Below are 26,530 nucleotides of genomic sequence, written 5' to 3' on the forward strand. Positions count from 1 at the left end.
GTGCAAGAGCTCGGAACAATTGACCTGGCTTTGCCCCCCGAACTGTTTCTTTTTTCCTTCGGGTGTCCCATTGACTGGAAGACTTTCCTTCTCTCTTTCTTTTTTCGGGTGTGCCCTCGCCTTCTGGTTGATCTCCTCTTCGATGGCTATGAACTTCTCCGCAAGTTTCAAAAACTCGGTTATGGTCGCGGGTTGGTTGACGACCATGTGCCACTTGAAGTCTTTGTGCTTCACGCCCTTCTTGGATTCTACAAGGCGTACGGCACGGTATCTGCAAACAAGCGTCGTTGAACCGCTTGATGTAGCTCTAGATGGGTTCTCCCTCTCTTTGTGCTACGTTGAAGATGCTTTCTTCAGTTCGCGGGCACTGCTTGCTGGTGACAAAGTGGGATGTGAAGGCTTGTGCGAATTGCCCCCAACTTCTTATTGACCTGGGTGCCAAGTTCCGGTACCACGTGCGGGCTGCTCCCCTGATAGTATTGGAGAAGGCCATGCACATGCACGACTCACTGGCTCGCGCCAGGTGCATCTGTGACTGAAAGCCATCTACATGATCATTCGGGTCGAACGACCCGTCATACTTGTCAAGAGGGGGGAGCTTGAAGTCCTTGGGCATCGGGATTGCTAGGAGTTTGGAAGACAGGGGGGATGGAACCGAGAGGAGAGGAGCTTTGGCTTCGGCCAGGCCTACCTCTTCTTTGCCCATGAGCTCGGGCAAGTCGCGGGTGACAGATTGGCGAGCTCGGTGGCGGCGTCTCTACTTCTTGATGGACTCGGCGTTCGTGCTGCTCACCTCCGCGCTGTCCAGAATGGATTGCGCCGGGAGTAGCCCGGTCTGCTGGTGGTGGCTACGGACAAAAGGATCCTGCTTGGAATCTGTTGCTAGGATCTCGAACTGGTTTTCAATGATCGGGGTTCCAAACTTCGATTGTCGAGGCAGCGTAGACTTGCCGAGCCTGGGTTCTCCTGACCTATCCGCCCGCGGCGAGATCGGGGTAGCCGGTCTCTCATGTTTGCCATCGGAGGAGGCCTGGTTTTTTGGGAGATTTTGGGGGGCCTTTCCTCGGCCAGAGTGCTCACTCTGGCTGCGAGATTTGGCTTGCTGCGAGGCTAGGCACTGAGGCGGGAGTTGAGACTGCTGAAGATGAGGTTGGGGCAGCTGGGGGAACTGCTGCTGATACTGGTATTGGGAGACCTGGTGCAGTACGTGCTGTTGATAGAGTTGAAATTGTTGGAACTGTTGCATTTGAGCCTGCATGGCCCTCATGCACTGCACTAGGTCCTCCACCTGGTTCAGGCTGGCCGCGGGGGCACGATCGAAGGTTCGGCGAACATCGTTCCGATTGTAGCAGGGAGTGGGGTGATGAAGGGTGCCATTGTGAGGGGCACGTTCAAGCTGGGGATTCCGTCCACTGAGAGGGGGACGGTGAACTGTCCGATACAGACGGTAGGAAACTGGGGTTGTTCCCTGGAGTTATCCATTTCCGTGCTTCGTCCGACGTTGCTAGAGGAAGCCATGAGCGTTGGATCATTGAAGGAACTGAAAAAGTTTAGAGAGAAAGGCTTTTTGAAGCAATTCCCACAGACAACGCCAAATGATGTAGCACGATCCGGGCACTCCTAGCTGGCTGCTGACTGGCTCCTTATTGGCAATGAGCGGCATCTGAGAAGATGAAAGGAAGGATTCTTGGGGATTTACCCGGTGGGAATACTCCGATGCTTAAGTTAGTATTGTGTACGTGAAGTAAAGAGAAAAATGAAGGTTAAGAGTGGAGGTCGTGCTTAATCACTATATTTGAGAGATTAGAGGCTTTTTTCAGAAGAAGTTTCTCCTCTGCCCTAAGGGCTTTTATAGGGGCTCTCTTGCGAGATCGGGCATAACCGCCACTGGGCCTCTGCCACAGCCGTTACCTGCCAGGGCTGCGCAGGTGGCCATTGTGACGTACTCCTTACTCGGGCAAGTGACACATCCCCAAAGTGACAGGCACGCCTCCGCCTACTAAGAGATGTGGGCGTAGATTGTTGAAAGGACAGGGACTGCGCAGTCAGTTAGGGACGTGGCGCAGTCTGACTGGTACGACCTGTTAAATAGAAGCTTCTTGAGGAATGCTCGATCGGCCCACTCGCGAACTACTTTGCAGCGAGTTTGGAATACTTCGGGAATACCCTTAGTAGAATTGGTCCTTGGGATGACTTGTTTGTTTGGGAGCTCGGGCAAGCTGGTTTTCTTAGCTCGCAAGATAAAGTTGCCTCAGAATATCCATTTAGAAGTAGCTCGGGGAACCCGGAGCTCGCGTTGTGGCGAGCCCCTCCTTTAGCTCGCTATGATGTAGCGAGCTGCTTTATGGGCCCATTATTTAGTTGTACTGGACCACAATGTTGAGCTGTCGCTTACGTTGAGTTAGTGTTCACGTGTCGCCGTTTCATAGGTTGGGTCGTATCATCCTTCATCACCACTGGTATCCATTATAGGAAGTTCACATCACTACCACATCACGTCTTCATTGGCAGCAATGAACTGCAATCTGAGAAAATGCCAAATTTAGCATTACTCCAAACCATGCCTTATCGATTTCCAAGGTATGGCTTGGTGCACCATTTTTTATAGAAAAATGATTTCAAACAAACAGTCAGTTCTTGGAGTATCATTTTTTCCGACGTGGCGCTGATGCATCACCGTTTTCTCGAACAATGGATGCAAAACAAACGCTTAAAGGTTTCTCAAACGTCATTAAATTATTTTGGTTGAATTTTCAAATTTCAATATATACAAGCTTCATTAAATTATTTTCAATTTGTACTCTTCACAAATAATATAATTATTTTTACATTTGCAGTTAACAAAAATAATCCCATCACACTACAATTCTAAATAAATAACATCAGGGTATATAATTGTATAGGCACAACTTTGGTTAAACTATTTTTTTACATTAAGTGCAACATAAAGCCCTTAATGGAAGGACCCAACCTTAAAGGCTTCAGACCATTTGCAAGTCATGTTGCCACATATTCAAACTTTTGCCTTCCCATATGTGGTATTAGTTTTATGTGGGTAGGTTACGATTTTTCTCACAAGCTTCCCGATTGATAGATAAATACATACAAGAGTTGGTTTTATGTGTTTCATCTCTTACAGGCTTCTTAATTTTATATATTAACTTTGAGACACACATGCATTTTGCTTGCTCTACTCAGATTCATCCCGGACCCCTCGAACTGAGCTTGCTTTCTCAACCTGTACACTTCTAGTTTGGACTTTCAAGGATGGTAGAGTAATAGACAATCACTAGTGAGTAGTGAGAGAAAGGGTTGTTAGTTGCATGGCACTGCAATTAACCCCCCCTCCCCCCCCCCAAATCCAGTGGTAGTGAGATTTGAATCCCCAGCTATGCATTGGATGTGGATTTAATCTCATTTGATTCGATTAAAATTCGATTGATAAAAAATTATTATTTTATATATATATGTGGTGTAGTTATATATATAAAGTTTATAATTGATAAATTTAATATTTAATATTTATATATTAAATATTTGGTTGCAGATTGAATTTGGAACTAGAAGTTTTGTAATCAGATGCAAATGGATCCAATCTGGATATAATATATTTACAGCCCTGTGAGAGATTGATGAAGTAGGGCTTATGAGCATGGTTTAAAGTATCGATACAATATGCCCCATGTCCTGTATCGGGCGTATTGTATCGTATCTTTTGAAAAATATATGTTCCGAAATACCTGTTTCCAAGTGTTTTAGAATTCTAACATTTTCTAATAATAAAAAACATATTTTTAGCTTCTCAAAAAATCAAAATTTGAAAAAAAACAAAACAAAAAAAGATTTTTGACCGTTTCTAAATACCGATATTATACTGCTGATATACGTATCATATCGATACTTTGAACCTTACTTAATGAGGGGTATTTTGTGAGTAGGCAAGCAATTCGGGTTGGCTTGAGCTACTAGTTTTACGCTGCTTTGGGTTCGGGTCTTCGAAGCCAGACCCATTTCCAATCCAAGCCTTCCTAACTTGCAACCGTATTTGTGGGTCTTGCCTTTTCCACTTGGTTTGCTTCAATTTAGACCTTTCCTTCAATATTGCAAAGCCAGTAGAGACAAAACAAATGCACAAACCATCAGAAGCTCAAGTGTTCTTGGAGGAAGCATTTGTCCAACTTGTTGGCAAGATCAATCCATCAACACGTATATAATATATATATATATATATATATATATATATATATATATATATATATATATATATGGTTGATGTGGGCCGTGACATGATTTGTTGCTTTCTTGTGTATATATAGGCTCGGTAGGGGTGTATCAGGCAAATTGATACCTTTTTATTATATTTATATATATTTTTTTTTTTCAAAACCGGTTCAGGGGGACTAATTTAGAGCTCCTCCGCCCCCTGAACCAGTCACTCCCAATACACCCACTGTAGGGGCATATCGGAGGGGTCCCGAAATGATTTGTATCGGCCGATACAGACCAACATGTATCGATACTTTGAACTTTGTTTGTGAGAAGTGAATTAGGAAGTAAAATAATATGGTCTTTACTTTATATGAATGAGCACGAAGGAGAATTATTTGTTTGAAAGCAAGGTTTAAAATATCGATATGCCTGATATGGTGGTACGGGCGTATTGGGCGAATTGATATTGTTTTTGGTGTTTTTTTTTTTATTTTTTGCAACCGGTTCAGGGAGGCTGGTTTAGGGCTCCTCCACCCCCGAACCGGGCCAATACTTTGAGCCTTGTTTGAGAGTGAGATAAGGAGCAAGATGATGTACTCTCCACTTCAGAAAAAAGGTGATGCAAAATTTGTATCAGTTTTAGGGATGCAAAATGTGCACTTCCAATAAGTTAAAATGAGACAAAAAAGACTAGCCTTATGGTGGAGTTTGCGAGTGCTTATTTGTCAAATAAGTATGTGATTTAATAAGTGTTCATGAGTGTTTGGTAAAAAAACACTTATTTCAAACAAGCAAATGCAAATAAGCAGATATTAGTGTGGCCCCGCCGTCTCCATACAAAAACAAGTAATTATTTAATCACTCCCAAACTTATTCTACATGTCAGATATAGATGCAAATTAATGCAAAACCAGATTTGTAGTGCAAACAAAAACAAATGGAGCCACGATAACAAATCATATCCATTGAGGTTGTAATGAGATGGCCCACAAGACAGCAAGAGATGGTACCACAATGAAGCAGAAGAGCATGAGCATGGTGAGAGCTCTCGTAAGTCGTAATTAGGAGGACTCTTTCTGTACGATTCGAAACACTGAAACGTGAGAGGATTCCATTTCTGCTCACCAGGAAGACAAAAGGAATTAAACGTGGTAAGGTGAGGTGGTGGGCTTGGGTAGTGACGTGGGAAGGGAACACATGTTGGACGGCCCTCAGGCCTCAACGTTGCAGCCCGGTTCATGATTGGGCCTGACTTAGCACGTGTCCATCACTGGCCCATTTAATCCCAACTAACTACGGACGTGGTTGGTTCAGGATCTCATAAAACCTTTCCTAGTTCCTTCTGTCTGTGCTTCGTTCCTACTGACTGTCGCAGTCACAGTCAACGTAATTCCTCGTGAATCCCTCGCCAATTCCTAGTCTTTCCCTGATACTGAAATCATCAATCATACGCTGATTCTGTTGTTGTGGAGTGTGGACTCGTGGTTGTGGGCCATCTCTTGATGACAGATCGTTTTTTTAGTCGACAAGCTCCAATTTAATGGGTTTTTGAATCGCACAAGGCCCAACAAATTTCCTACCCACTTGCTTGAAACATAAGGAAACTATATGCAAGGGACCCAATTAGGGATATCAATGGATCGGCTCTACCCAGTGGATCCGAATCGTCCAACTCAATTATAGCGATTCTGGTTTCATGATTTTGTTTTAATGGATCAATTTTGGTTCTTGTTTGTCCTAAATTGATAAATTCAAAATTAGAATTTAATTTATTAATATATAAATAGTTTAGCATTTTTCTATCATTTTTTTAAAGTTATATTATCAAAATTTAAATTTCAAATTATTATTTAAATAAACAAATATAGACCTGACTATTATTAATCAGGATGGTTCTGGGTATGTGATTTTGTCCCTATTAATAATTAGTTCGGAAATTGGAACTGTTTCTAGGCCGACCTGTTGACAGCTCTAATTATTTGGCTTCTCTCTTTCACTATCCAATTTTTATAATCTTTGATATATCATTTGCTAAAGTAAAGCCTTAGAATTAACTTAATGGACATTATCATCGTCATCGTTATCACCTGGTTCCAATTATATGCATTAGATTACATGAATCCCATTTGTCCATTTCATATTATTTAACGTCATGTTATGTTTAAACTGATTGTCGACATCCTTTCTGATTTTTCTATTTCAGATTTCAGTGAAAGAATTCGATGTATGTATGCTGCTGTGCAGTTGATGGAGATATGGGCAATTAAATGAAAGGATATGGACAAACAGTTTAAGGGACCAATTTCCATAAATACATGGAGTCAATACACAAGAAAGATAGACATGTGAGGCCAAATGAAGGGAGCAAAACCACTTGGGAAACTGGGAGCCTCAGAGTGGACGACATTGCAACTTACGTAGTGGTCCGAAAGGGGTCCACATGTTTACCACGTCACCATGTCGTTACGTGGCGTGTCTCAATACGAATAGCCAATTTTCCGAGTTTAGTAAATGGCTTTGCAGGATTGGACGCCATGCATCATGCATGTATCCTGTAAAAGGAGGGCGATTGACAGTGAAAAGGACGTAGGGAAGGAATTGTGTTTAGAATTCTCTGCATTATGGACATGTTTATGAACAATGTTTTCAAACCGTTGTCGAGCTGGATGAATGCTCCAACCAGCAGTGACCATGACATCTGATCGGGTTCCGGGTTTAATTACAATGTACAATGGGTTGGGTTGCTGGTTTCAGTGATGTAGACAGCTGAGAAATTAATATCACTGGACACTGGTTTTGAAGCTACTTAGCTATGAGGTGGCAAAGTTAGGGCTTTTCGTTGATTCTCCTTAATAATACTTTCTTTCCATGTGCAAATTGTAGCCAACCATGTGCGTTTTGTTTGTATTTCTTCAAAATATTCAAGAAAATTTAAGAATTATCCATTCATACGACTAAGGAGATATGTGAATGCGATACATGGTATTAGGGTGTATTTTTTATCAGATTTGGTTATGCGTGATCATTTCAGGCCCACCCGGTCCTCTGGGCCCGCACCATGCCCGTAATTTTTATGATCGGGTTAGACCTGGGCCTAATACTCGAAGTCATGCTCGGTTTGCTCATATTTAAATATATATATATATATATATTATATTATATTTTATATATAAATATGATAATATGATACTTATAATAAGTATTATATATAGCATTTTATATAATATAATTATATATAAAAGACCTAAGCACGGAAATTGGGCCCTAGATTTGGTTTTGTGTTTAGGTCCGAGCTGAGCTGAACCTAGTTAAAGATCTAACCAGTAAATCAGGCCTGACCAAAATCAAGCTCAACCCGAACTGTCCATTTCTTAACCCAAACTTTAATGGGGTTGTGGCGGGTTAGTTTATTAGTTTTGAGTCCGGATCCGCTCCTCACAGCATGCCCTGGCCATACATCAAGAACATCTCCTGTACTTGTATTCATTATTCATGGAAAGATGTTCCTAATACAGGGTGGTGGGATGTGGCTGTGAGGTCAGTATGAGGCGCACTCTATGATAAACAGATCCCAATTCATTAGCTTTGGCTGGGCTACGTTAGATTTGGCTTCAGATCCTATGCTATATGTATAACATCCATCCATCCATTTGGGTTATATTTGGTTTGATATCAAATAGGAAAGAAACAGAAGGTTGAGGGATATTTATCAAACCAAACAAACACAACCTTAAATAATTGCTTATGGCTTAATATGCAATAAGGCATCGGCCATCATCTGTGTGTCTGTATCGTTAACTATCTGAGCAATGAAGTTTAAGGCAGTTACAAGGTTGGGGGTCTATTCGAAAACCTTTTTATTTTGCTTTATGCTGCACTTTTACAAACCTTTACAAATCTTAACCTGTAAAGGTTTCCTTACGTTTTCCTTCCTTTTCCTATCTTTTCCTTCAAGCCAAACATATCCTTAATGAAGACAAGACACCAAGCCTCAAGACAAGCCCAACTTACTTATTACTTGTGTTGTATCCGGCTGGGTTTCAAGAGGCCCAATCCAAGACAAGCCCAACTTACCTATAACTTGTATTATCTGGTACGATTAAAAATTAGACTTGTCTAATCCATAGTCATTTTTTTTTACGAAAAAGTACAGACAGGTTCATTGTAGATTTCTAAATTTCACTGTAGATCTATAAAACTTCAAAATGTCCAATACCCCCATTCTATACACTAATGCCCACCCATGATTTAACATCAATTCCCAGCTGTCACCTACCCAACTGTAATTTGGGCTTAAAAATTTTGACCCTGCACTGAACAAACCAATCTAAATTAACAGAAATTTGAACAGATTGAACAGTCTCTGAACCTATCTAAAATGGTCCAAAATATTCATTGGACTTGATTAGACCAAGTCCATTTGTAATGGACCCACATTGGACTGGACCGGATTGGACCAAATCCAGTCCAATTGACACCCCTAGCTACGATTACATCTCACCATGAGATTGGAAATTGGGAGTTGGGATCACCTGCCAACCAGATACCTTCCAAGGAGATGTTTCCTGTAAGGCTGTAATGGCTGAACAGCGTTGGGAGCGTTTTGTTGATGGCAGATCACTGCCCTAGTGCCCTCCCTCGTCACCCTTTTCTGATTCCAGACTCTCGTAATCAGACAAATTAACCGATCTCCATGTCCATTTTCTCCCTCTACGTACCCTCTTCTCACTAGCTCCTCTGCATCTCAATCTCGTGACTGCTGTCACCACCGCCACCACCGCCACCACCACGAACAGATATGTAACTCGGTTGCCGAGGTGCGACCTTAGGACTGATACTACTCTTATCAAGCATATATACCACCCATCTCTCCAAATACTACAAAATAACGTTGGAAAGAAGAGCTTAAGAGAGCATACGAATCTGCGTTGTCCCAACCGGACTGGACGAAGATAGACCAAAAGAAGAAGATGAGGAGGAGCTTCAGAGGTTGATTGGTCGGAGATGCGTCGACGACGTCCGGATGCTCATTGTGGATTCAGTGCAGAACGTGAAAACCGGACACCCAGGGATGGCCCAAGTAGGCTACCTTCTTGTATCGATCGGCATGTAATTCGGTACAATCCAGACAACCTCAAGTGGTTTAATAGGGACAGGTTTGTTTCGAGCGCCGACCACGGATGTCTGTCTTCATCTTGCTGGTTTTCGATTGGTTCAGGTATATATATATTTTTTCATTTTTACCTTGCTTCCATGCAAATTGAGACTGGTCGGTCTCTCTGCTAGGGGTGGATCAGTTTTGGCCTTTTGGGTTGGACCCGTCCAAATCAAAATCAATTTCAACGGATTGGACGGATCAATATGTCATTGAATCAAAATCTATCCATAATAGATTCCATTTGTAGAAAATAAGAATACAGGTGTTGGTTGATATCAATTGACGGAAAATAAGAATATTAGTGTCATGTTTGGATTGAAACAAATCTAAATTAAAATCAATTTGAACATATTGATGAACATACAAAATATAATCCTAACTATAATCTTGATCCATTTGTAATGAATTCATATTGGACTGGATTGAATTGAATCAAATTCAGTCCAAAATGATTTGAAATATTCATTGAATTAGATTGGACCTGATCCATTTGTATTGGATCAGATTGGAGCAAATCCGGTCCAATTGACACCTCTACTCTCTGCCAGCCCGTCTGGTCAATTTAATCTAACACTCGTCATCTATTTTCATCCACTGCTCCTCACTGTGCAGAGATTGTGGAACTGTTTTGACATATGAAAGAAAAGAAATAAAGGGCTTTTGTTTGGTTATGGGCTTAGTCATCTTGATCCAAGCCCAAGCCCACGTTGATCAGGTAGTTTGATCTTTGATCTTTATAACAATAGAAGCGGGTGCACTTGGTTTGGTAAAATGAAGCAATCTTGGTTGTTAATAAGGCTGTTTGGTTTGACAGAAAATATTAGAAAAACAGAGAGTTGAAGGAAAGCTCGAAAATTCACAAATTTTGTTGACTAGACCTAAACTTTTTGTTACAAACCAAACATAGTGTACCGGAATGAGGTCTCTATTTCGAGTCGGGATCTCCTGTCCACATAAATTCTGCCCACATTTATCGCAGTCACACATGGAGAACACTTCATCCTCTACATAGTATTATGCAGGGGGAGATGTTCTCAATTCACGGGGAGTAGTGTGTTGTGGGTAGACGTGGACAGGAGATCCAAACTTTCTATTCCAAGTTTTCTTGAGAGTGAAGTATCAAACTTATTCTTAATTTTTCTGTCGCAACTGAAAATGAGTCGTCAGGACCCCCACCAAATTGCCCCCCACAACGTCCCACAGCACATCTCCGTCCTGTATTGGGAACATCTCCCGATGATAATACCAGAAGTGATGATGTCATCATTGGGAGATGTTTACAATACACGGCGGGAATGTGCTGTGGGATGTTGTGGGGGGCTGATTTGAATTCTATTTCTTTTGGTAATCAGCCGTCATTTAAGGTGATGACAATGTAGGCTCAACTACCATAAAACGTTCTATTGACCGATTAATGAAGGGTATGGATCAGTGGCAAATGTCCTCTCAACTTTTACTTTGTGACAAATATCCCTCTAGTAGAATTTGATCCTTTAGTTTAGCTGTATAAGTGTTTTTTTTTTTAATCCGTAAACTATCATTTTCTTATTTATTTGAATGATTTATGATTTGATTGGTTTTTTAAATATAACATTCAAGCCCTTTCAGTTGCTTCAATAGATCCTTGTTGATTTTAGGTTGAATTCAAAATTCAAATGAAATGGTAGAGATTTCTTTTTGATAGATATAAATTTATAGTTTGGTTTGGTTTTTCTTGATTTATGAGTGAAATGAATCAATAATTAAAAAAAAAAAACTTTTTTTTTTTAGAATTGGGATCTGCTCCTCACATAGGGCGTCTCACAACGACCTCACAGGCACATCTCACTGTGAATTGGGAATATCTCCCGTAAATAATAACACAAGTACAAAAGATGTTTCCAATTCACATTCACATGGGATGTGCCTGTGAGGTTGGTGTGAGGCGTTATGTGTGAGGAGCAAATCCGGTCTCCTTTTCCTATGCTTGTAAATTGATTCTTGTAATTTTTAACTAGTTTCGTTTGGATAAAATGAAATTAATTAGTATTTTTTGGTCAATTACAGTTTAAGAGAAAAGGGCAATGGTCAAGTGGTATTTGTCACAAAGTGAAAGCTTGGGGGGATTTGTAGCAAAGTAAAAAGGTTCACAGAGAAATGTGAAGTTGACTAATATGACATCCATAAACCCTTAGGGCTTTTATAAGGAGTTCAGCTTCGATTGTCGAAGGCCCTTTTAAACACCCATTACAGCCTTGTATTGTAAATATCTCCGAACTTGTCTACTTTATCAGTTTATTTTACGGAGAGATATTTACAATGCAAAGGGAGAGGCTGTTTGAACGGCGAGGGCAGTGACTTGCACTGACTGGAGCCGATCTTGTCTGTAAGTGGCTTTTTCTTCTTGTAGAGGTCCACTAGGTCAGTTGTAGACTAGATATGGTATCATGGGTGATAGCTGTGCCATTAGAATTTGGAAGGAATATATATCACATGAAGCTGCTTCATTGGCTCACATTAATTGCAATTGGAAACTCATCACATTATTATTAATCTACGATGATAATCACATCACCATTGATGGAGATAATACCATTGCCGTTTCTCCTCGATCGGTTATGCAGTGCTCTTGGTTGGAATACAATTATAACGGTGGATGATATTCCACATTTACATCAACCCTTCTGCTCAATAGGGTGTGATGGTGCGTGATCTGGACACTCCTTGTTGAAAGATGATCTGAATTTTAGTTGCGTTGCGAGTTGAACCAAGTTGCAAGATAATAGATCAGAGAACCTAGGGTGGCTAACCCGGCGAGGTCACTCCGATGCTTAAGTCAGTACTATATTATAGATGCAACCTGAATACTTGAATGCTTGAGTGCTAGTGAGTAAATAATCGCGCGTACCTTTGCCTTGGGGTTTAATGTCCTTATATAGTGGAGTAGTCGTGGATCTTACGAAAAAGCTCTAGGATTTCCGGACTCAAGGTTGGGGAGGCTTCTAGGGGTCCGTTGGAGAGGCTTCTGGGGTTGATTATGTGGCGCTTTGGCTCTTTAGCTCCGAACTGGTACTTCTGTTCTTTAGCCCCGAACTAGATTGGGTGTCGAGGTGCCTTTACGCCATGGTGGTTTTGGGCCGAGGTGACTGAATACTCGAGCTCTAATTGTTGCGGACTAGGTTCCTTTGGCTGAGTTATCACCCCTCGAGCAGATCACGTCCACGTGACCTCTTCTTACTAGGTCATGCCAAATCACCCTTCATCAATTGCCCCCCACTCCTCGTGCCAGGGGTCTTGACCCGGTGCAAGGAGTTCATGATGAGTCCAGGTGGATTTGGCACGAAGTCTAGGTGACTTGGAGGGCGGACCATTGGTCAAACCTGTTCAATCATCGGGCTCAACCAGGAAATGACCCAAATCGCGTCTCGGTTACATGCGGATGTCACACTGTTTATAAATTTCACGAACATCAAAGGGCACGCTCAACCGATCTCGTCCTCGGGTAGCGTGCAACCGGTTTTCATGGGAGCCGTCGGATCGCACAGATCTCAACTGTCGATTGCCAGATGTGGTGGATTATAAATAGGGGCCAAAGGACCCATTATCCTCACCATAATTTGTGTAACTGAGCTTTCTTGAGATCGCGTCGGAGTCCTTCAGCTCGCCATTCTCTCCCCTTGTGTCCGAGGTCGTTATTGCTTCTTTGGGGAGTTCGTCTTCTTTCACTACTTGTTCCCTTTTCCTTTTCCTGTCCAATATGTCTAGTGCTAGCATAGATAGGTTACTTAGTGATTCTAGTGAGCCTGGGAGTGCCGAGGTGCGATCCTCAGCTCCCGCCGATGAGGTATTTTACCTTGGAGTCATGGGCTCATAAGTAGTACCTTCTTAGGTTCTCGATGTTCTATGCTCGAGGTACCTATTTCCTTTCCAAAGTCTCGAGCTTACATGTGCCTTCCCCGAATACGGTATGAACCTTCCTAGTTTGGTCTGAGCTTACCTACGCCGGGCTCAGGTACCATAACTTTCTAGAGAACCAGGTCGCCGATATGGAACTGTCATTTCCTGACCCAAAATTTATAGTACTGAGCTACTCTCTGCTGGTAGGCCGTGGTTTGAATGTAGGCTAGGTCTTGCACCTCCTCTACTAGGTCCAGGTTGGTACGGAGCTCATCATCATTTGTTTCCTCACCATAAGCCTCAAATCGCTATGTGAGTACCTCGATCTTTGTCGGGATCGCCGCCTCTGTGCCACATGTGAGGTTGAATAGGGTCTCACCCATCGCGATCTTGATAATAGTTCATCGGTAGGCCCAAAGGACATTGGGCAGTTCGTCCACCCACAATCCCTTTGCTCGAGCTAGGCGAGCTTTCAATCTGCGAAGTATCACCCTGCTAGTTACTTCTGCTTGTCCGTTCGCTTGGGGGTGTGCCACCGAGGTGAAGTTTTGCTAGATCCCCATCTTGGCACACTAGTTTTGAAACTTAACATCTTCAAACTGCTTCCCATTGTCGGATATCAACACCTAGGGTAGTCCAAAGCGGCGTACTATGCTTTTTCAAAAGAAATTCTGCATGTTACGGGCTGTGATTGTTACCAGGGGTTCGACTTCCACCCACTTCATAAAATAATCTACTGCTACAACCAAGAACCTCCTCTGCCCTGTTGCTGGCGGGAAAGGACCAAGGATGTCAATTCTCCACTATGCGAAGGGCCACAGGCTGGTGAGGTATTTCAAATCAGCAGCCGGTTGGTGGTGGATATTTGCATGCCTTTGACATTTGTCACACTTTTTGACGAGTTCGAGTGCATCTGCCTTCACTGTGGGCCAATAATAGCCTTGCCTTAACAAATTCTATGCGAGGGCTCTGCCCTCAAGTGTCCACCGTACAAGCCTTCATGGGTGTCACAAAGTACGTGCTCAGCTTCTAAGGGTCGTAGGCAGCACATGTAAGGGAGAGTAAAGGATCTTCTGTATAGCTGTTCGTCTATGAGGACGTATTTGGCTGACTGATGCTCTACCCTCCGTGGAGCAGATAACCAGCGAGTGGGTCAATCCAGCTCGGTTCCGCTTGCGACATGGGAGCGACCTCTTCAGCCCCCTTGAGAATGCTGGGCTGAGGTAAGTCCTCTATGTACACAATTTGCATAGTGTTGTCGCTCATGCTCCCTAGACATGAGAAGGCATCGGCCTCAGTGTTCTCGGACCTCAGAATTTGCTTGATAAAGTAGGAGATGAAGCTATGTAGGATATCTCTGACTTTGGCCAGGTAAGCTGCCATGGTTGGGGCGTGGGCTTCGTACTTGCCAGTGACTTGGTTGACCACTAGTTATGAATCGGTGCATACAATGATGTGCTTTGCTTTCATTTCCTTTGCTAAGGTTAGCCCGACGATCAGTGTTTCAGAATTTGCCTCGTTGTTTGATGCCTCAAATCCGAACCGGAGAGCATACTCCAGCTTCACCTCGCTTGGGCCGTACATTATCAGTTCTGCACCGCTTCCTCGCTAGTTGGATTAGCTGTCAACATAGAGGATGTAGGGCTCCTCATCCTAGGTCGGTACCACTCTGACAGGGCCTGGTGCTGAAGGAATAGGATATGCATCACATGGATGCCCAAAGATTGTAGAATAAGGGGGCGAATTTAAAAATTTTTTCTCTCCCTTCAACTGGGAATCGAATTCCCTATTTAGAAAATCATATTTTCAAGGATCATTCTTGAACCATAAACTGAACCAGATCTGAACCAAAAGGAGTAGGGAAAGATAATACCTGATACAGAAAAGCAGTATCTCCCAATGGAGGTGTTCACGCCCAAGGAAGGATCCAAAATCTGCTCCCACTGAAGATGGGGCAATGTAGGGTAGAGCAGAATCGACAGTGTTCTTCCAAAAGAACTTGACCCTTCGCAAGAATCAACTGGATGGCTTGTGAATACAACTCCAACTAATCTTTTCTCCAAAAGATTGGTATCAAGATCAAATCTTGATTTCTCCCAAGAACTGGAGATCGAACTGCTGGAGGCAGTGGCTGCAGGAAGGAGGCGACAAGAGAGTATTTGCACGGTGCAGAATTCTCTCTTTTAGTAATCTCAGCTCTGAAGACAAGGATCTGTGGATTGCATTGCATGTCTAAAGACTGCCGCCCCCTCATCCTTTTATAATCTCAAAGGGATCAGCTGCTAATCCCATTAGGAGTTGCTAACCCAAATCATATTTGGATTAGAAGTCCCTTTAAATGATAAGGGATAACCCTTATCTTATTTGCAGATTAGATCAGCCATCTTCTAATCTAATTAGGAGGCTTTCAGATCTAAATCTTATTTAGATCTTGGACTCTCTAAGTGGATAGGGTCTGGGCCCAATCCTATCACTTGATCCATCTCAGAATTCGCCCCATAAGTGACTAATCAAATTAGCCCAGTTCGAAATGGGCTTAAGGCCCATTTAACGTTATGTATTCATTTAGCCTTCCAAACTGCTGCCTAGTTGGGCTTCCTTGTATGGCGTGGGACCCAAACATTGATCTACACATCAGCCACATGGGTTCAACCCAGCCTTTGTTACAAGGCCTGGCCGAATACACTGTTATGTACAGTGCACCCCTTGAAAACCATCTCATGGTCTCTATGGGCCCAACACTTATCCTAAGTGGTCCCTGGGCCAAATCACCTTGTAACACCTAGGGACTGTGGGCAGATGCAAGATTAGCCCATCGGGTATTATCGTCAATGGTCTTACACTTAACCTCTCAGCCCATAATGATCATACACTGCCCGACAAGAGAAGACCTCTCCCTCGGCTACAAGGGATAGTGTTGCACTCTTTGCTTATATGGATCCCAGGAATTAAAACCTTTTTGCAAACATTTTAGAAACCATAATATATATACTTTTATATCTCATATAAAATATATTTTGCAAAACAAATCTCAACGATTGAAATCGGCTGCCGGCAGTCTTGGTTTCCATTAGTGAGAGTGCATCCCCGACCATTACCTTTGTCCGACAAAGGGGCTGATCCTGACACTATGATCACCCACTCAGATGAATTTCAGACTGTCCCAACATACCCAGGTTTTGACCCCCGATAAGGATCTCACTGATTGGTACATCAAAGACAGCCCAATCTGACACCTAGTGCAGTATCATAATCGAATGTAGGGGTCGGGTGTAACTTTCAAGTTTTGCCCATCAATCTCCAAGGTCCAGGGCAATACTGGAAATCGGTCCAGTTCAAAGATTCAATTAATCCTACACTGTATGTGCCTAGGGTCTCACCCTGGTAGCTGAGACAGGCCACCCCAACCGACTTGGTGGCACCACAGTGTGAGCCTTGTCAGGATAGGTCTCCCTAGACCGACCTACTGGCTGTGAATATTCTAAACTGACACGAGTCTCATTAAGTGTCTAGCTTAAGGGTATTACACAGAAACATACCAAGGGAACATGAATAAAATATGCACTTTTATTCATTTACAATAAACTCATAAAGTACATCATTTTGATTGAAGCTATGGGCATACAAAACTGTCTAACAGGTGTCGCACTAGTTGACGCTCCCGTCGTGTGGGCAAACTCGGTCAATTCGGGGGTCATTGCGTTGGACGTGCACTCTGCTACGAAGTCTGCCAAGACTTGGGCTTTGACTGCTGGTCGTGGCTCATACCGGATATTGTATTCGCTCAGCTTGATGAACCACTTTGTTAATCTTTCAGATACCTCGGGCTTAAGCAGATTCTGGCTCAGGGGTTTGTTGGTGAGAACAACAATAGTGTGGGCCTGAAAGTATGGGCAAAGTTTTTGGGCTGCTATGAACAACGCATACGCTAGTTTCTCGATCTTCGAATATGTAGTCTTTGCATCGTACAAAACCTTACTAACATAGTAGATGGGTCGTTGAACCTGATCTACTTCTTTGATCAGTACCGAACTAACTATTTTGTCATTTGTGGAGAGGTATTGTTTTAACGCGTCCCCTTCTTTAGGCCGAGTTAAAACTGGAGCGATACTTAAGTACCTTTTCAGCTTGTCAAAAGTGAGTTGGCACTTTTCGGTCTATTCGAAGTTCTTGCTCTTTTTTATAGATTTATAAAAGAGTAGGCATCGGTATGCCAATTTAGACATGAAGCGGCTTAGGGTAGTTATCCAGTCAGTCAGCCTCTGGACTTCTTTTATTTTCCGAGGTCGTCTCATATCTAGGGTCGGCTTTATTTTTTCTGGGTTGGCCTCGGTGCCATGTCAGTTGAGTATATAGCCTAGGAATTTACCCAAAGTGACTCTGAAGACACATTTATTTGGATTTAATTTCATGTTATATCTTCTTAAAATTTGAAAACATCATTTAAATCATTCAACAAAGAGTTTGAAAACTGGGTCTTTACGACCATGTCATCATGATAACATTCTACTTTTTTGCTGATCAACGACTCAAAAACTTTGTTTACAAGGCGCTGGAATGTTGCCCCAACATTTTTCAATCCAAAGGGCATGACCTTGTAACAATATAGCCCGAGCTCAGTTATGAAAGCGGTTTTGTCTTCGTTAGCGGGATCCATCATAATCTAGTTGTAACCAGAATAGGCATCCAGAAAACTCAGCAACTTGTGCCCTAAGGTCGCATCCACTAGGCGGTCGATCTTGGGCGGCGGGAATCAGTCTTTCGGGCACGGTCTGTTCAGGTCGGTGTAGTCGACGCACATGCACCACTTTCCATTGGCCTTCTTCACCAAAACTAGGTTGGCCACCCAGCTCGGGTAATGGACTTCCCTGATGAAGTCTGCCGCAAGAAGCTTTCTGACCTCCTCATCGACTACCCTCCAACGTTCAGGGGCGAGGTTCCATTTCTTTTGTCTTACTAGCTTGACTAAAGGGTCTACATTAAGCTTGTGAGTTACACTTTTTGGATCAATCTCGGGCATATCTAAATTTTCAAGTAAGAAACTTACTAGCTGGGTTCGAAGTGGTTCGTTGGTCGAGGCATCGATCTGAAGAGTTTTGGCTGGTTCGGCGATAGAGGCTGGTATGTGGACCATTTCGTCTGTTGGGGCAGCTTGCTTGTCGGCATACTCAGCCGGTTGCTCGAGTTTGACGTCCTTTGTCAGTTTTGCTTTTCCTTTCAAGGCGGCCACGTAGCACTTATGGGATTCGAGCTAGTCACCTTGCACGACTCCCACCCCGTAGTCAGTTGGGAACTTCATCGCTAAGTAGTAAGTAGACACTATCGCATGCAGAACGTGCGTGATAGGCCGACTTACTATCACATTGTAGGGGGAGGGAGTCGTGACTACCAAGAACGTGAGCTCAAATCGAATAATGTTTGGCCACGTGCCGACTTCCACGGGTACTGTAATAGTATTCCCCCATTTGAGGGGATGGTCATTCTTTCTCCATTCCTGAATGAGATCCCATTCAAGTTGATTATAATTCCCATTCCAATTCATCAATACATTATGGGAATAGACCTTTTCAATTCTGATTCCGGTTTTGGGTTTGACTACAAATGAAATGAACTCTTAGGGTCCGTTTGGTTCATAATTGGAATTGGAATCGGAATCAAGATTCTCCAGAATCGGAATCAAAATCAGAATTGAAATCGAAATCCTCCAGAATCGGAATCGGAATGGTCCATTCCCATAGTCTGTTTGGTTCAAATAGGAATGGGAATGAGAATTAAAATCAGCAGGAATGGGATTTTATTCCCAAGGGAGGGGTAGAGAATGGCCATTCCCTCGAATGGGGGAATGCCATTCCAGCAGGAATGAGAATGGGATTCCAACTAAACAGTTGGAATCGGAATAGTCCATTCTGATTCCGATTCCAGACCCCTATTCCTGCAAACCAAACGGACCCTTAATTTTCTTTCAAATTTATAAGATGTTTATAGAAAAATGGGCACTACCCAAGTTTTAGAACATTGCACCATGGTTTTCAAAATCGAATTGGACCGGACAGTCACCTGACCGGTTCTGTTTTCCCCAAAACCACTTTTTTCCCCAAAACCGTTGATTTTGGTCAGCAAACCATTGAACTGACTGGTTAACTGTTCAAACGGTTTTTATCGTTTTCCAATTTTTTTTAATTTTTTTTGTCAGAATGGGAATGGTCGGACCATTTGAACCAGTAACCGGACCCCTAGCCGGTTCGGTCATCGGTTCATTTTTAAAAACCATGCATCGCATTGTGTAGCTGAAGTTTTTTTTCTCTTTGTTGAGGATGAGTAAGGGTGAAGAGCCTATACTTGCTTTGCGGGATTACATGTTTTTTCTTCTGAATGCTCTGTTCCATTGGCGATATCTTCTTATCTGATGATGAGTTCGCGCTCTCCGTCCGTCTGCTTGTTCTCTGGTTTCGGGCCACGTATCGTAAACACCTGGGTTTCGGCTTGAGTGTTACATTGATGCTTCAACCGACGCTGAGCCAGGACGATCTTCATCGGCTGCCAGAGCCCCAATAACATCCCTCTCCGTGACTATTATGACCTGAGTCTGGTACCGAAAGTATTTCCAGTCCCGCGGGAGTACCACAGATACCATTCGGTACATCTCATCTAAGTATAAATTAATTAAAACTATGCTTAATAAACCCACAGGTAAAACTATGCTTAATAAACCCACAGGTGGGATCCCCCGACCTTTATTAATTGAACTGCACTTTCCATTTTTATCATAAACTTTATTTATTTGTAGCCAATTTTTATCTTTATTAATTAAAAAAAAATAGAGAGTACATAGTCCTTCAAAGAAGAAGAAGAGTCCCTCTCTATCTCTAGATCCGCGACATAATCAATAACAACAATTTAATTAATTGTCTAGGCGAACCCTTGGTCTATAGAGGTGAACTGAACGCTCGTTAATTGGTTGCACTGGTCTGGCATTATTTTCTGCATCCTGCAGCAAATTAATCAAAGTAATTAAGTTGAGTTTTATATATGTTGCAAGAACACAATAAGCAGATTAGTATAATTAATGCTAGCTTGTTTTGGTGCATATATGGAGTTAATTATCTATATCCACGCTCTCTGCTACAACCTGTCTGTATTTGCTCAAACAATTAATGCTACAAAACAACGACCTTATGCAACTCCTCCATTCTTCTCTCCCTAGTCCCTACAGATATGTGCTAGCTGGAACCCATAAAAGGCACATCACATATATCTATTGGGTCCCGCATTTTCTGTAGTGAGAATTAGAAATGCAAGAGCGTTGCATATGAATGCTGTATGCATATATATAGTGTCTTTGATTAATTCCTGGCATGCATTTCGATATCCTAGTGTGTGTGTCTATCAGTAGGGATAAGTAGCTACTCACATCATCAACAGCCTCTCGCAGCAACCGCACTTGTTCTCTTGAAACCGTCCTAACCTGATGAAAATAATATAGAAATTAATGAAATGGTTAGAATGAACAAGTTAATTAGCCACATATAGAGTAAGTAATAGAGAGTGGAATGATGAATATATATATAGGAGACGAACCTTTCTCACAATGGTCCAAACCACGTCTTGAGTGCAAGGAGGAACTGTGAGGGAGCCCATGTATCTGTAATACTTCCTACTACCTAGCTTTATATTCTTTGGGTCAACCACACCCACAACTGTCTCCTTTTCTTTTGTTTCAGCTATGCTATTTATGTATCCCATTATCTGATCATAACAGAAAGCAGTTTACCTTAGACAAAGAGAGAGAGAGAGAAAGGTTTTCTTGTTGTATTGGGTGAAGTTTACCTTGGATAGAAACGTATCAGGTCGTCCGATTTTGTACATAATTCCAACCACAGAAGTCTTGTTGTCGGAGATGCTTTGGTGAACCATGTGCACTTCTAGGTCGAACCTGTAAAAATGTAATTAAATTGAGAGTCGTATTTCCACTTCTGTTCTGTTCCGACTATGGACTAGAAACATCAGCCGTACCAAATATCAAAACGTTCATATATATATGGTCAATTTGCCTTCAACCCATTTGATGGTTTTAAGCATCTATATGTATTGAATCTTTGTTTACAATGCAAAATAATAAGAACCATACTAGGCGATTGAGATTTTCATCAAATAGTTCTGATTTTTGGTGTGGGTGATCCTCTAGAAGGGACCCCTGCATCCTTTGGGATCTTGTGCATAGATTCATCAGTAAATAAATGGATATACAAGTTAATTAGGGAACTATAGTTTTAGTAGAGATAAAGAAAACTGGATTAAATCGGTGCATAATCCGTTTAAACACCTATTATAGCCTTACATTGAGAATATCTCCTTATAAAATAAAATCACCGAAACCGATCTCGAGATAGAGAGGATAAGAAAATCACCTCTTTCCATTAATGGTGTGCTCAGATGGTGAGTGCCAGTGGCACTGTTGGAGCACATATTGAGTACCGTTGATTTCAATCCATCCTGCGCCATCCACCCACTTCAACTGCAGCATAACCCAAAGAAAATAGGCAAAAGAAAAAAAATCATTATTATTTATTACTATTATCTGCAGACACCTTAATTAAGATTAATAATTCAAAAAAGTGTAACTGAGAAATTGGAAAAAAATATTACTTTTGTATAGAATAAAGTCTTCATATCGGAATGGTCGTGTTAGGTTAAATAATTTGGATTCCTTTACGCTTTAGTATATAATAAAATCTGTACAAGTATTCTTGATAAAGTGGGTCGGTCCAACCAAACTCCATGGTGGTTGGTTGAAAAACTCAAACCCAGAAGAAGTTAGTCAAGGCCTGCTTTGGGTAGCTGGAGATGATAGATTAATTGCGTACGTGTTTGCTTCTTATTTGTGATTTTGATGGTTTGTCTCCATGTGCATATATGATGATTTACACCTACTAAACAAAATAATATTTATATTTCTCTTCCAAGCCTTTTTATGATGAGCATTGGGAGAAAGATGAATTTTAAGGCTGTGTTTGGAATTGGTGTAAATCAAGAATGATGTAAATGTGTAATCATGATCAATATAAAATTCTATTCCCATTTAGTTTTGTGTGCATTTAGATGAAGTGAAATTTTATGTTATAAATCAGTATAAGATGTCATCAAATGTAAAGTTCTACATTGATTATGAACGCAAAGTTTACATTGATCACATCACACTTTTCAAAAATACAACGATCAGTAATCACAATTTAGTATAAAACATCATCGGTGTAGTTTTACACCAAGATCCTAAGAGGACAGAAACATGTACTATAGAGCTGTAAATCTTGTACTCTTGGGCTCTGAATGTTCTACCCCAAATCCTAAGAGGAGTTTGGGTTAAAGAGATTTCATAAGTACTTAATAAAATGCATATAAAGAAATAAGGGTCTGTTTAGTTTGCAATAAGAATCGGAATCAAAATCAAAATCAAAATTTTTTAGAATTGGAATCAAAATGATCTATTCCCATAATCTGTATGGTTAAGACAGGAAATTGAAATGCTATTTGATTCCCAAAGGAGGGGGAGGGAGTGGTCATTCCACCAGAAATGGGAATGAGATTCCTATTCCACCCAACCAAATAGTTGAAATTGGAATGGCTGATTCGGATTTCCATTCCAGACCCCTATTCCCACGAACCAAATGGGCCCTAAGTTAATTTCGTTACCATTATGTCATGGCCTCTATTCTTAATGGTTGCATTGGAAGGCCTATAATTCCTCTTAAGTCTCCCCAAATGTGACACTATCTGCACCCTCTTATTCAAGAGATCAATTGGAGACTGCGTTTCTCCATTCTTGCACAAGGCCCATTCAGGATGAATTTCTCCCCATTGTTCTGGTCCTTTGCCACTCCCTTCAACATAATCAAATTCCTGCTCGTCCTCTGCAAGCACCACAAATCAAAAAGGTTAATTAGCTACAAATATCAAACACTAAAAGGCATTAGGTTTTCTCCAGGCTCAACAATGTCTCACCAACTTCCTGAGATGTGGTTGGGCCTGAATGCAAGATAAAAACAAGGAGGAAGACAGAAAGTAAGATCTGGATCCTTAGCTTCTCCATATTCCACTCCCTAGGATTTGATTTGCAGAGAAACTTTCATGATATAAGCCTTATATAGCTCATGAATCATCTTAAAATCAGAACTACATGATGTAATGAAGAGTGTATTTTCGCATTCCAAGCTTCTAGCTTTTCAACTAGCTCGTGTGAATAGCTTGAATCCATAAAAAACTTGCCTCCCAAGAGTCTAACTGCTTAGATTAATAGATTAACTAAACAATATAAAGATGACCCCAACTGGTCTTCTTTCCAAAACTTTTCAATTTAGAATTCAACCCATTTGACACATGTCCATGGTGACGTTGCTTTGTTTCTGGAACAAAATCCAGATTTTGTCTGTAATCATCTAAAATATATATATATTACTCATTTAATTTATAGAGATCTGAGAAGACCCCTTTGGAGATATCCAGAAATTTCGACTAAGTTATGAGCAGACTGTGTTTGTTTGAATTTCCAAGCTGCCTGTAGTTGTCGCCTCTCCTGTTCTGAGAAATCTCTGTCATGTCTATATTAAATAATGTTTCGATGACACAATTTGGTTGAACATTTGGTGTTGTGTCTGTTGGCTGATGCTTACAGTGCGAAGAAAATTACATCAGATTAGGTAGGATGAAATTCATTCAAATATGTTGTTGAAATTAAATACAACACATGCATAAAGAAAGGAGTTGCTTGGGTCCAAGCTGCAGGGGACCCAACAATCGTTTCCTATTTCATATCTTCATGTTCAGAGTCTTTAGACAACTTTCGTGTCTTGACCAAAAGTTGTCATGTTTGGCCGATTCTCGGCTTTTTAAGAGTTTCCATGAACTCTTTCCACCTTCTAAATATAAAAAAAAATGGGTTCAAAAATAAACACAATAGGAACACCCATCTGCTATTTGGCTATTTGACCAAGTGGCCTATGTATATGATTCTAGTTCCTCCATTATAATTAATTAAATTTCGTCACAAGGGTTACGGGTGGTTCTGTGCTTGTCCACACTTTAAGTTTGATGGACTTTTGTATGAGGGGGCATATTAGAGAATAAGAACGGATTTAGGAATCTTACCAAACCAATTTAATTATGGGTTCTGTAGCCCAGGCACAACTTATGCTCATGTAGAAACATGTTATTCCAATGAACCTATTTAACTTAAAAGAATAATTTTTTCATAAGAACCTGTTCAAAGACCTCGCTTATTAGCTTAAGCTTTTAGGTTGAATAGTTCCTTGAGACTTGAATCAGTTTAATTTTGGGTTTTATAGCCCAAATCTAACTTTTGCTCATAGAGAAATAGGCTATTTCGATGAATATATATACCTTAAAAAAGTTTTTGCTATTGCTGTGTCGGGCCTTGAATTCCAGTTGTGATATTATTCTATGATTCAATTGACCCAAACAAAATAAAGAAAAACTTGAAAGCAAAATTTCATAGTGGTTTATGGGAAAAGCGAACGCCTTGGGCCAACATATTTGGATGTCGTATACATGTGGATCTTGCAGCATAACTGATCTCCCAGGACTCCGGACTCATAGTAGCCTGGTATCATATGCTGATCTTACAGCATCGTTTTTCTTGCTAGCTAAACTCAGACGTGTGATTTTACGAGAGGTGCAAGATCAGTTTCTTAATAGTTTATGTGGCCAATCTGGTTTAGGGGTTTTATCATATTAATAGCTTTGTGCCTTGAACATAAAATCTTGTATAGGGGAGAGTCAATTTCACCTACAACCACCGTTTCTCTTATCAATTTCACCTTTGATTCCATGTGGCTAACAAAGAAATTGCCATTCTATTTGTGATCATACTGTTGTTTTAATGAAACCATGTTCTTCATGAAAATATCTATATTTGGTTTTATAGAAAATAGGAGAGATGCAGAAAATTGAGCAAAGTTAGTAAGGCTGTGTTTGGTTGCAATGCAAATAAATTTGTACTGATGCAAAGCTATGGCAGTGCAAATGATTTGAATGTAAATTCTGACCTATTTTACCTATTTTTGTCTCAAAATTCAATTTATTTTGTTTGATTGCTGTACAAATGAAGTAAATTAAGACATAAAACAGAATAAAGTAAAATCTAAAACAAAATTAAACAAGAATTTGCATTTTTTACATTTACACTCCCATGCATTTCTACAAATTTGCACTGCAACCAACCACAAATTAAGAATTTTCACAAAATTTCATCAACAAGAATTAATGAACTTTTCTCTTACTACCAAGAAAGTTGTATAATTATTATAATAATAGACTTGAGAACATTACTTGCATTGTTTATGCCAAATTCTCCCAAGCCCCACAAGCTTCAGGCACACAACCGAGAAAGACTAGTGGTGGACTTTGGTATCATTGCCGTTTCCTTAAAGACATTTTCTAGAAAATGACCATGAAATGGTAGCTCATTTTCTCGAAAAATGGTGATGTATCTTGTTAGTGGTGTTGCTGCTCCTTAAGTAGATGCAACAACACTAAATAGCATTTGTTGTTTGGCAAGGCGTTTTTTACCACCATTTTTCCAAAAACAGCTGCCACATTTCATAAAAACAAAAAAAGAAAACATCAAGAAGAGCATTTTCACAGGAGGAAGGTTTTGTGATTTATCAGATGAGGCATTTTCCTAGTGTTTTTTCATGGAAAATTTCTTAAGTGGTTAAATATACCTTACTAATGGAAAAACAAAATGTCAAATTTATCCTCTACTATTTCTCAAATTTTCAAAATAAAACCCAACTGATGAAAAGTTTACTATCCCCTCTTCCCTTCCATCTTTCTTTCTTTCCCCTTGTAAGACCTATGTTCATTGATGGATTTGTGCCATTCTTTGATGGTTTAGAGGTTAAAGAACCGTGCTGGGGGGAGAGGAGAGTTGCCAATATATACAGGCAAAGTTGAAGTTTTTTGGGAGCGGTATTTTCATTTCTTTGGCATATTTATCATGGACGACAGTGACGCAGCACCAGATCAGCTTTCCGTAGCTAACAGACTACCAGTCGGACTCCAAACCTTCTGCACTTTTTTCTCAACATTAATCCTACATTTGCATTCATCTTGTGACAGGTGCCCATTAGTGACACATAGTAGATTGATCTCATGCATCATCAATTTGTCATTTTGACTCAGTTTGGAAGGAGTATAAATACAAAATCTTATATTTAGTATTATTTTGTATATATTTGCATATCTGTACTCTTTCCAAACTAAGCCTAAGCC

General features: G+C 41.0%; 1 protein-coding gene across 1 annotated transcript; it reads right to left on the minus strand.

The window, feature by feature from the left end:
- Positions 1-20,009: 20,009 nt before the first annotated feature.
- LOC148870845 (alpha carbonic anhydrase 7-like) lies at positions 20,010-23,544 on the minus strand. Its single transcript, XM_088972620.1, has 7 exons — positions 23,243-23,544; positions 22,934-23,151; positions 21,652-21,758; positions 21,071-21,176; positions 20,822-20,989; positions 20,655-20,708; positions 20,010-20,231 (listed from the first exon to the last, which is right to left on the minus strand). The coding sequence occupies exons 1-7, from the start codon at positions 23,328-23,330 to the stop codon at positions 20,145-20,147; spliced, it is 828 nt and encodes a 275-aa protein (XP_088828746.1). The 5' UTR covers positions 23,331-23,544; the 3' UTR covers positions 20,010-20,144.
- Positions 23,545-26,530: the final 2,986 nt, after the last annotated feature.

Source organism: Nelumbo lutea, chromosome 2, assembly GCF_056320005.1.
Source record: "Nelumbo lutea isolate HS-2025 chromosome 2, American lotus-T2T, whole genome shotgun sequence".
Taxonomy (NCBI): Eukaryota; Viridiplantae; Streptophyta; class Magnoliopsida; order Proteales; family Nelumbonaceae; genus Nelumbo; species Nelumbo lutea.

Bases quoted from the DNA above. Each gene is read 5' to 3' on its own strand.
- LOC148870845 (XM_088972620.1), bottom strand. From the start codon at position 23,330: ATGGAGAAGCTAAGGATCCAGATCTTACTTTCTGTCTTCCTCCTTGTT. The intron at 20,709-20,821 runs GTTCGTCTCCTA...TATTTTCATCAG, and splicing joins TTTGGACCATTGTGAGAAAG to GTTAGGACGGTTTCAAGAGA. The intron at 20,232-20,654 runs GTGAGTAGCTAC...AATTTGCTGCAG, and splicing joins TGCGAGAGGCTGTTGATGAT to GATGCAGAAAATAATGCCAG.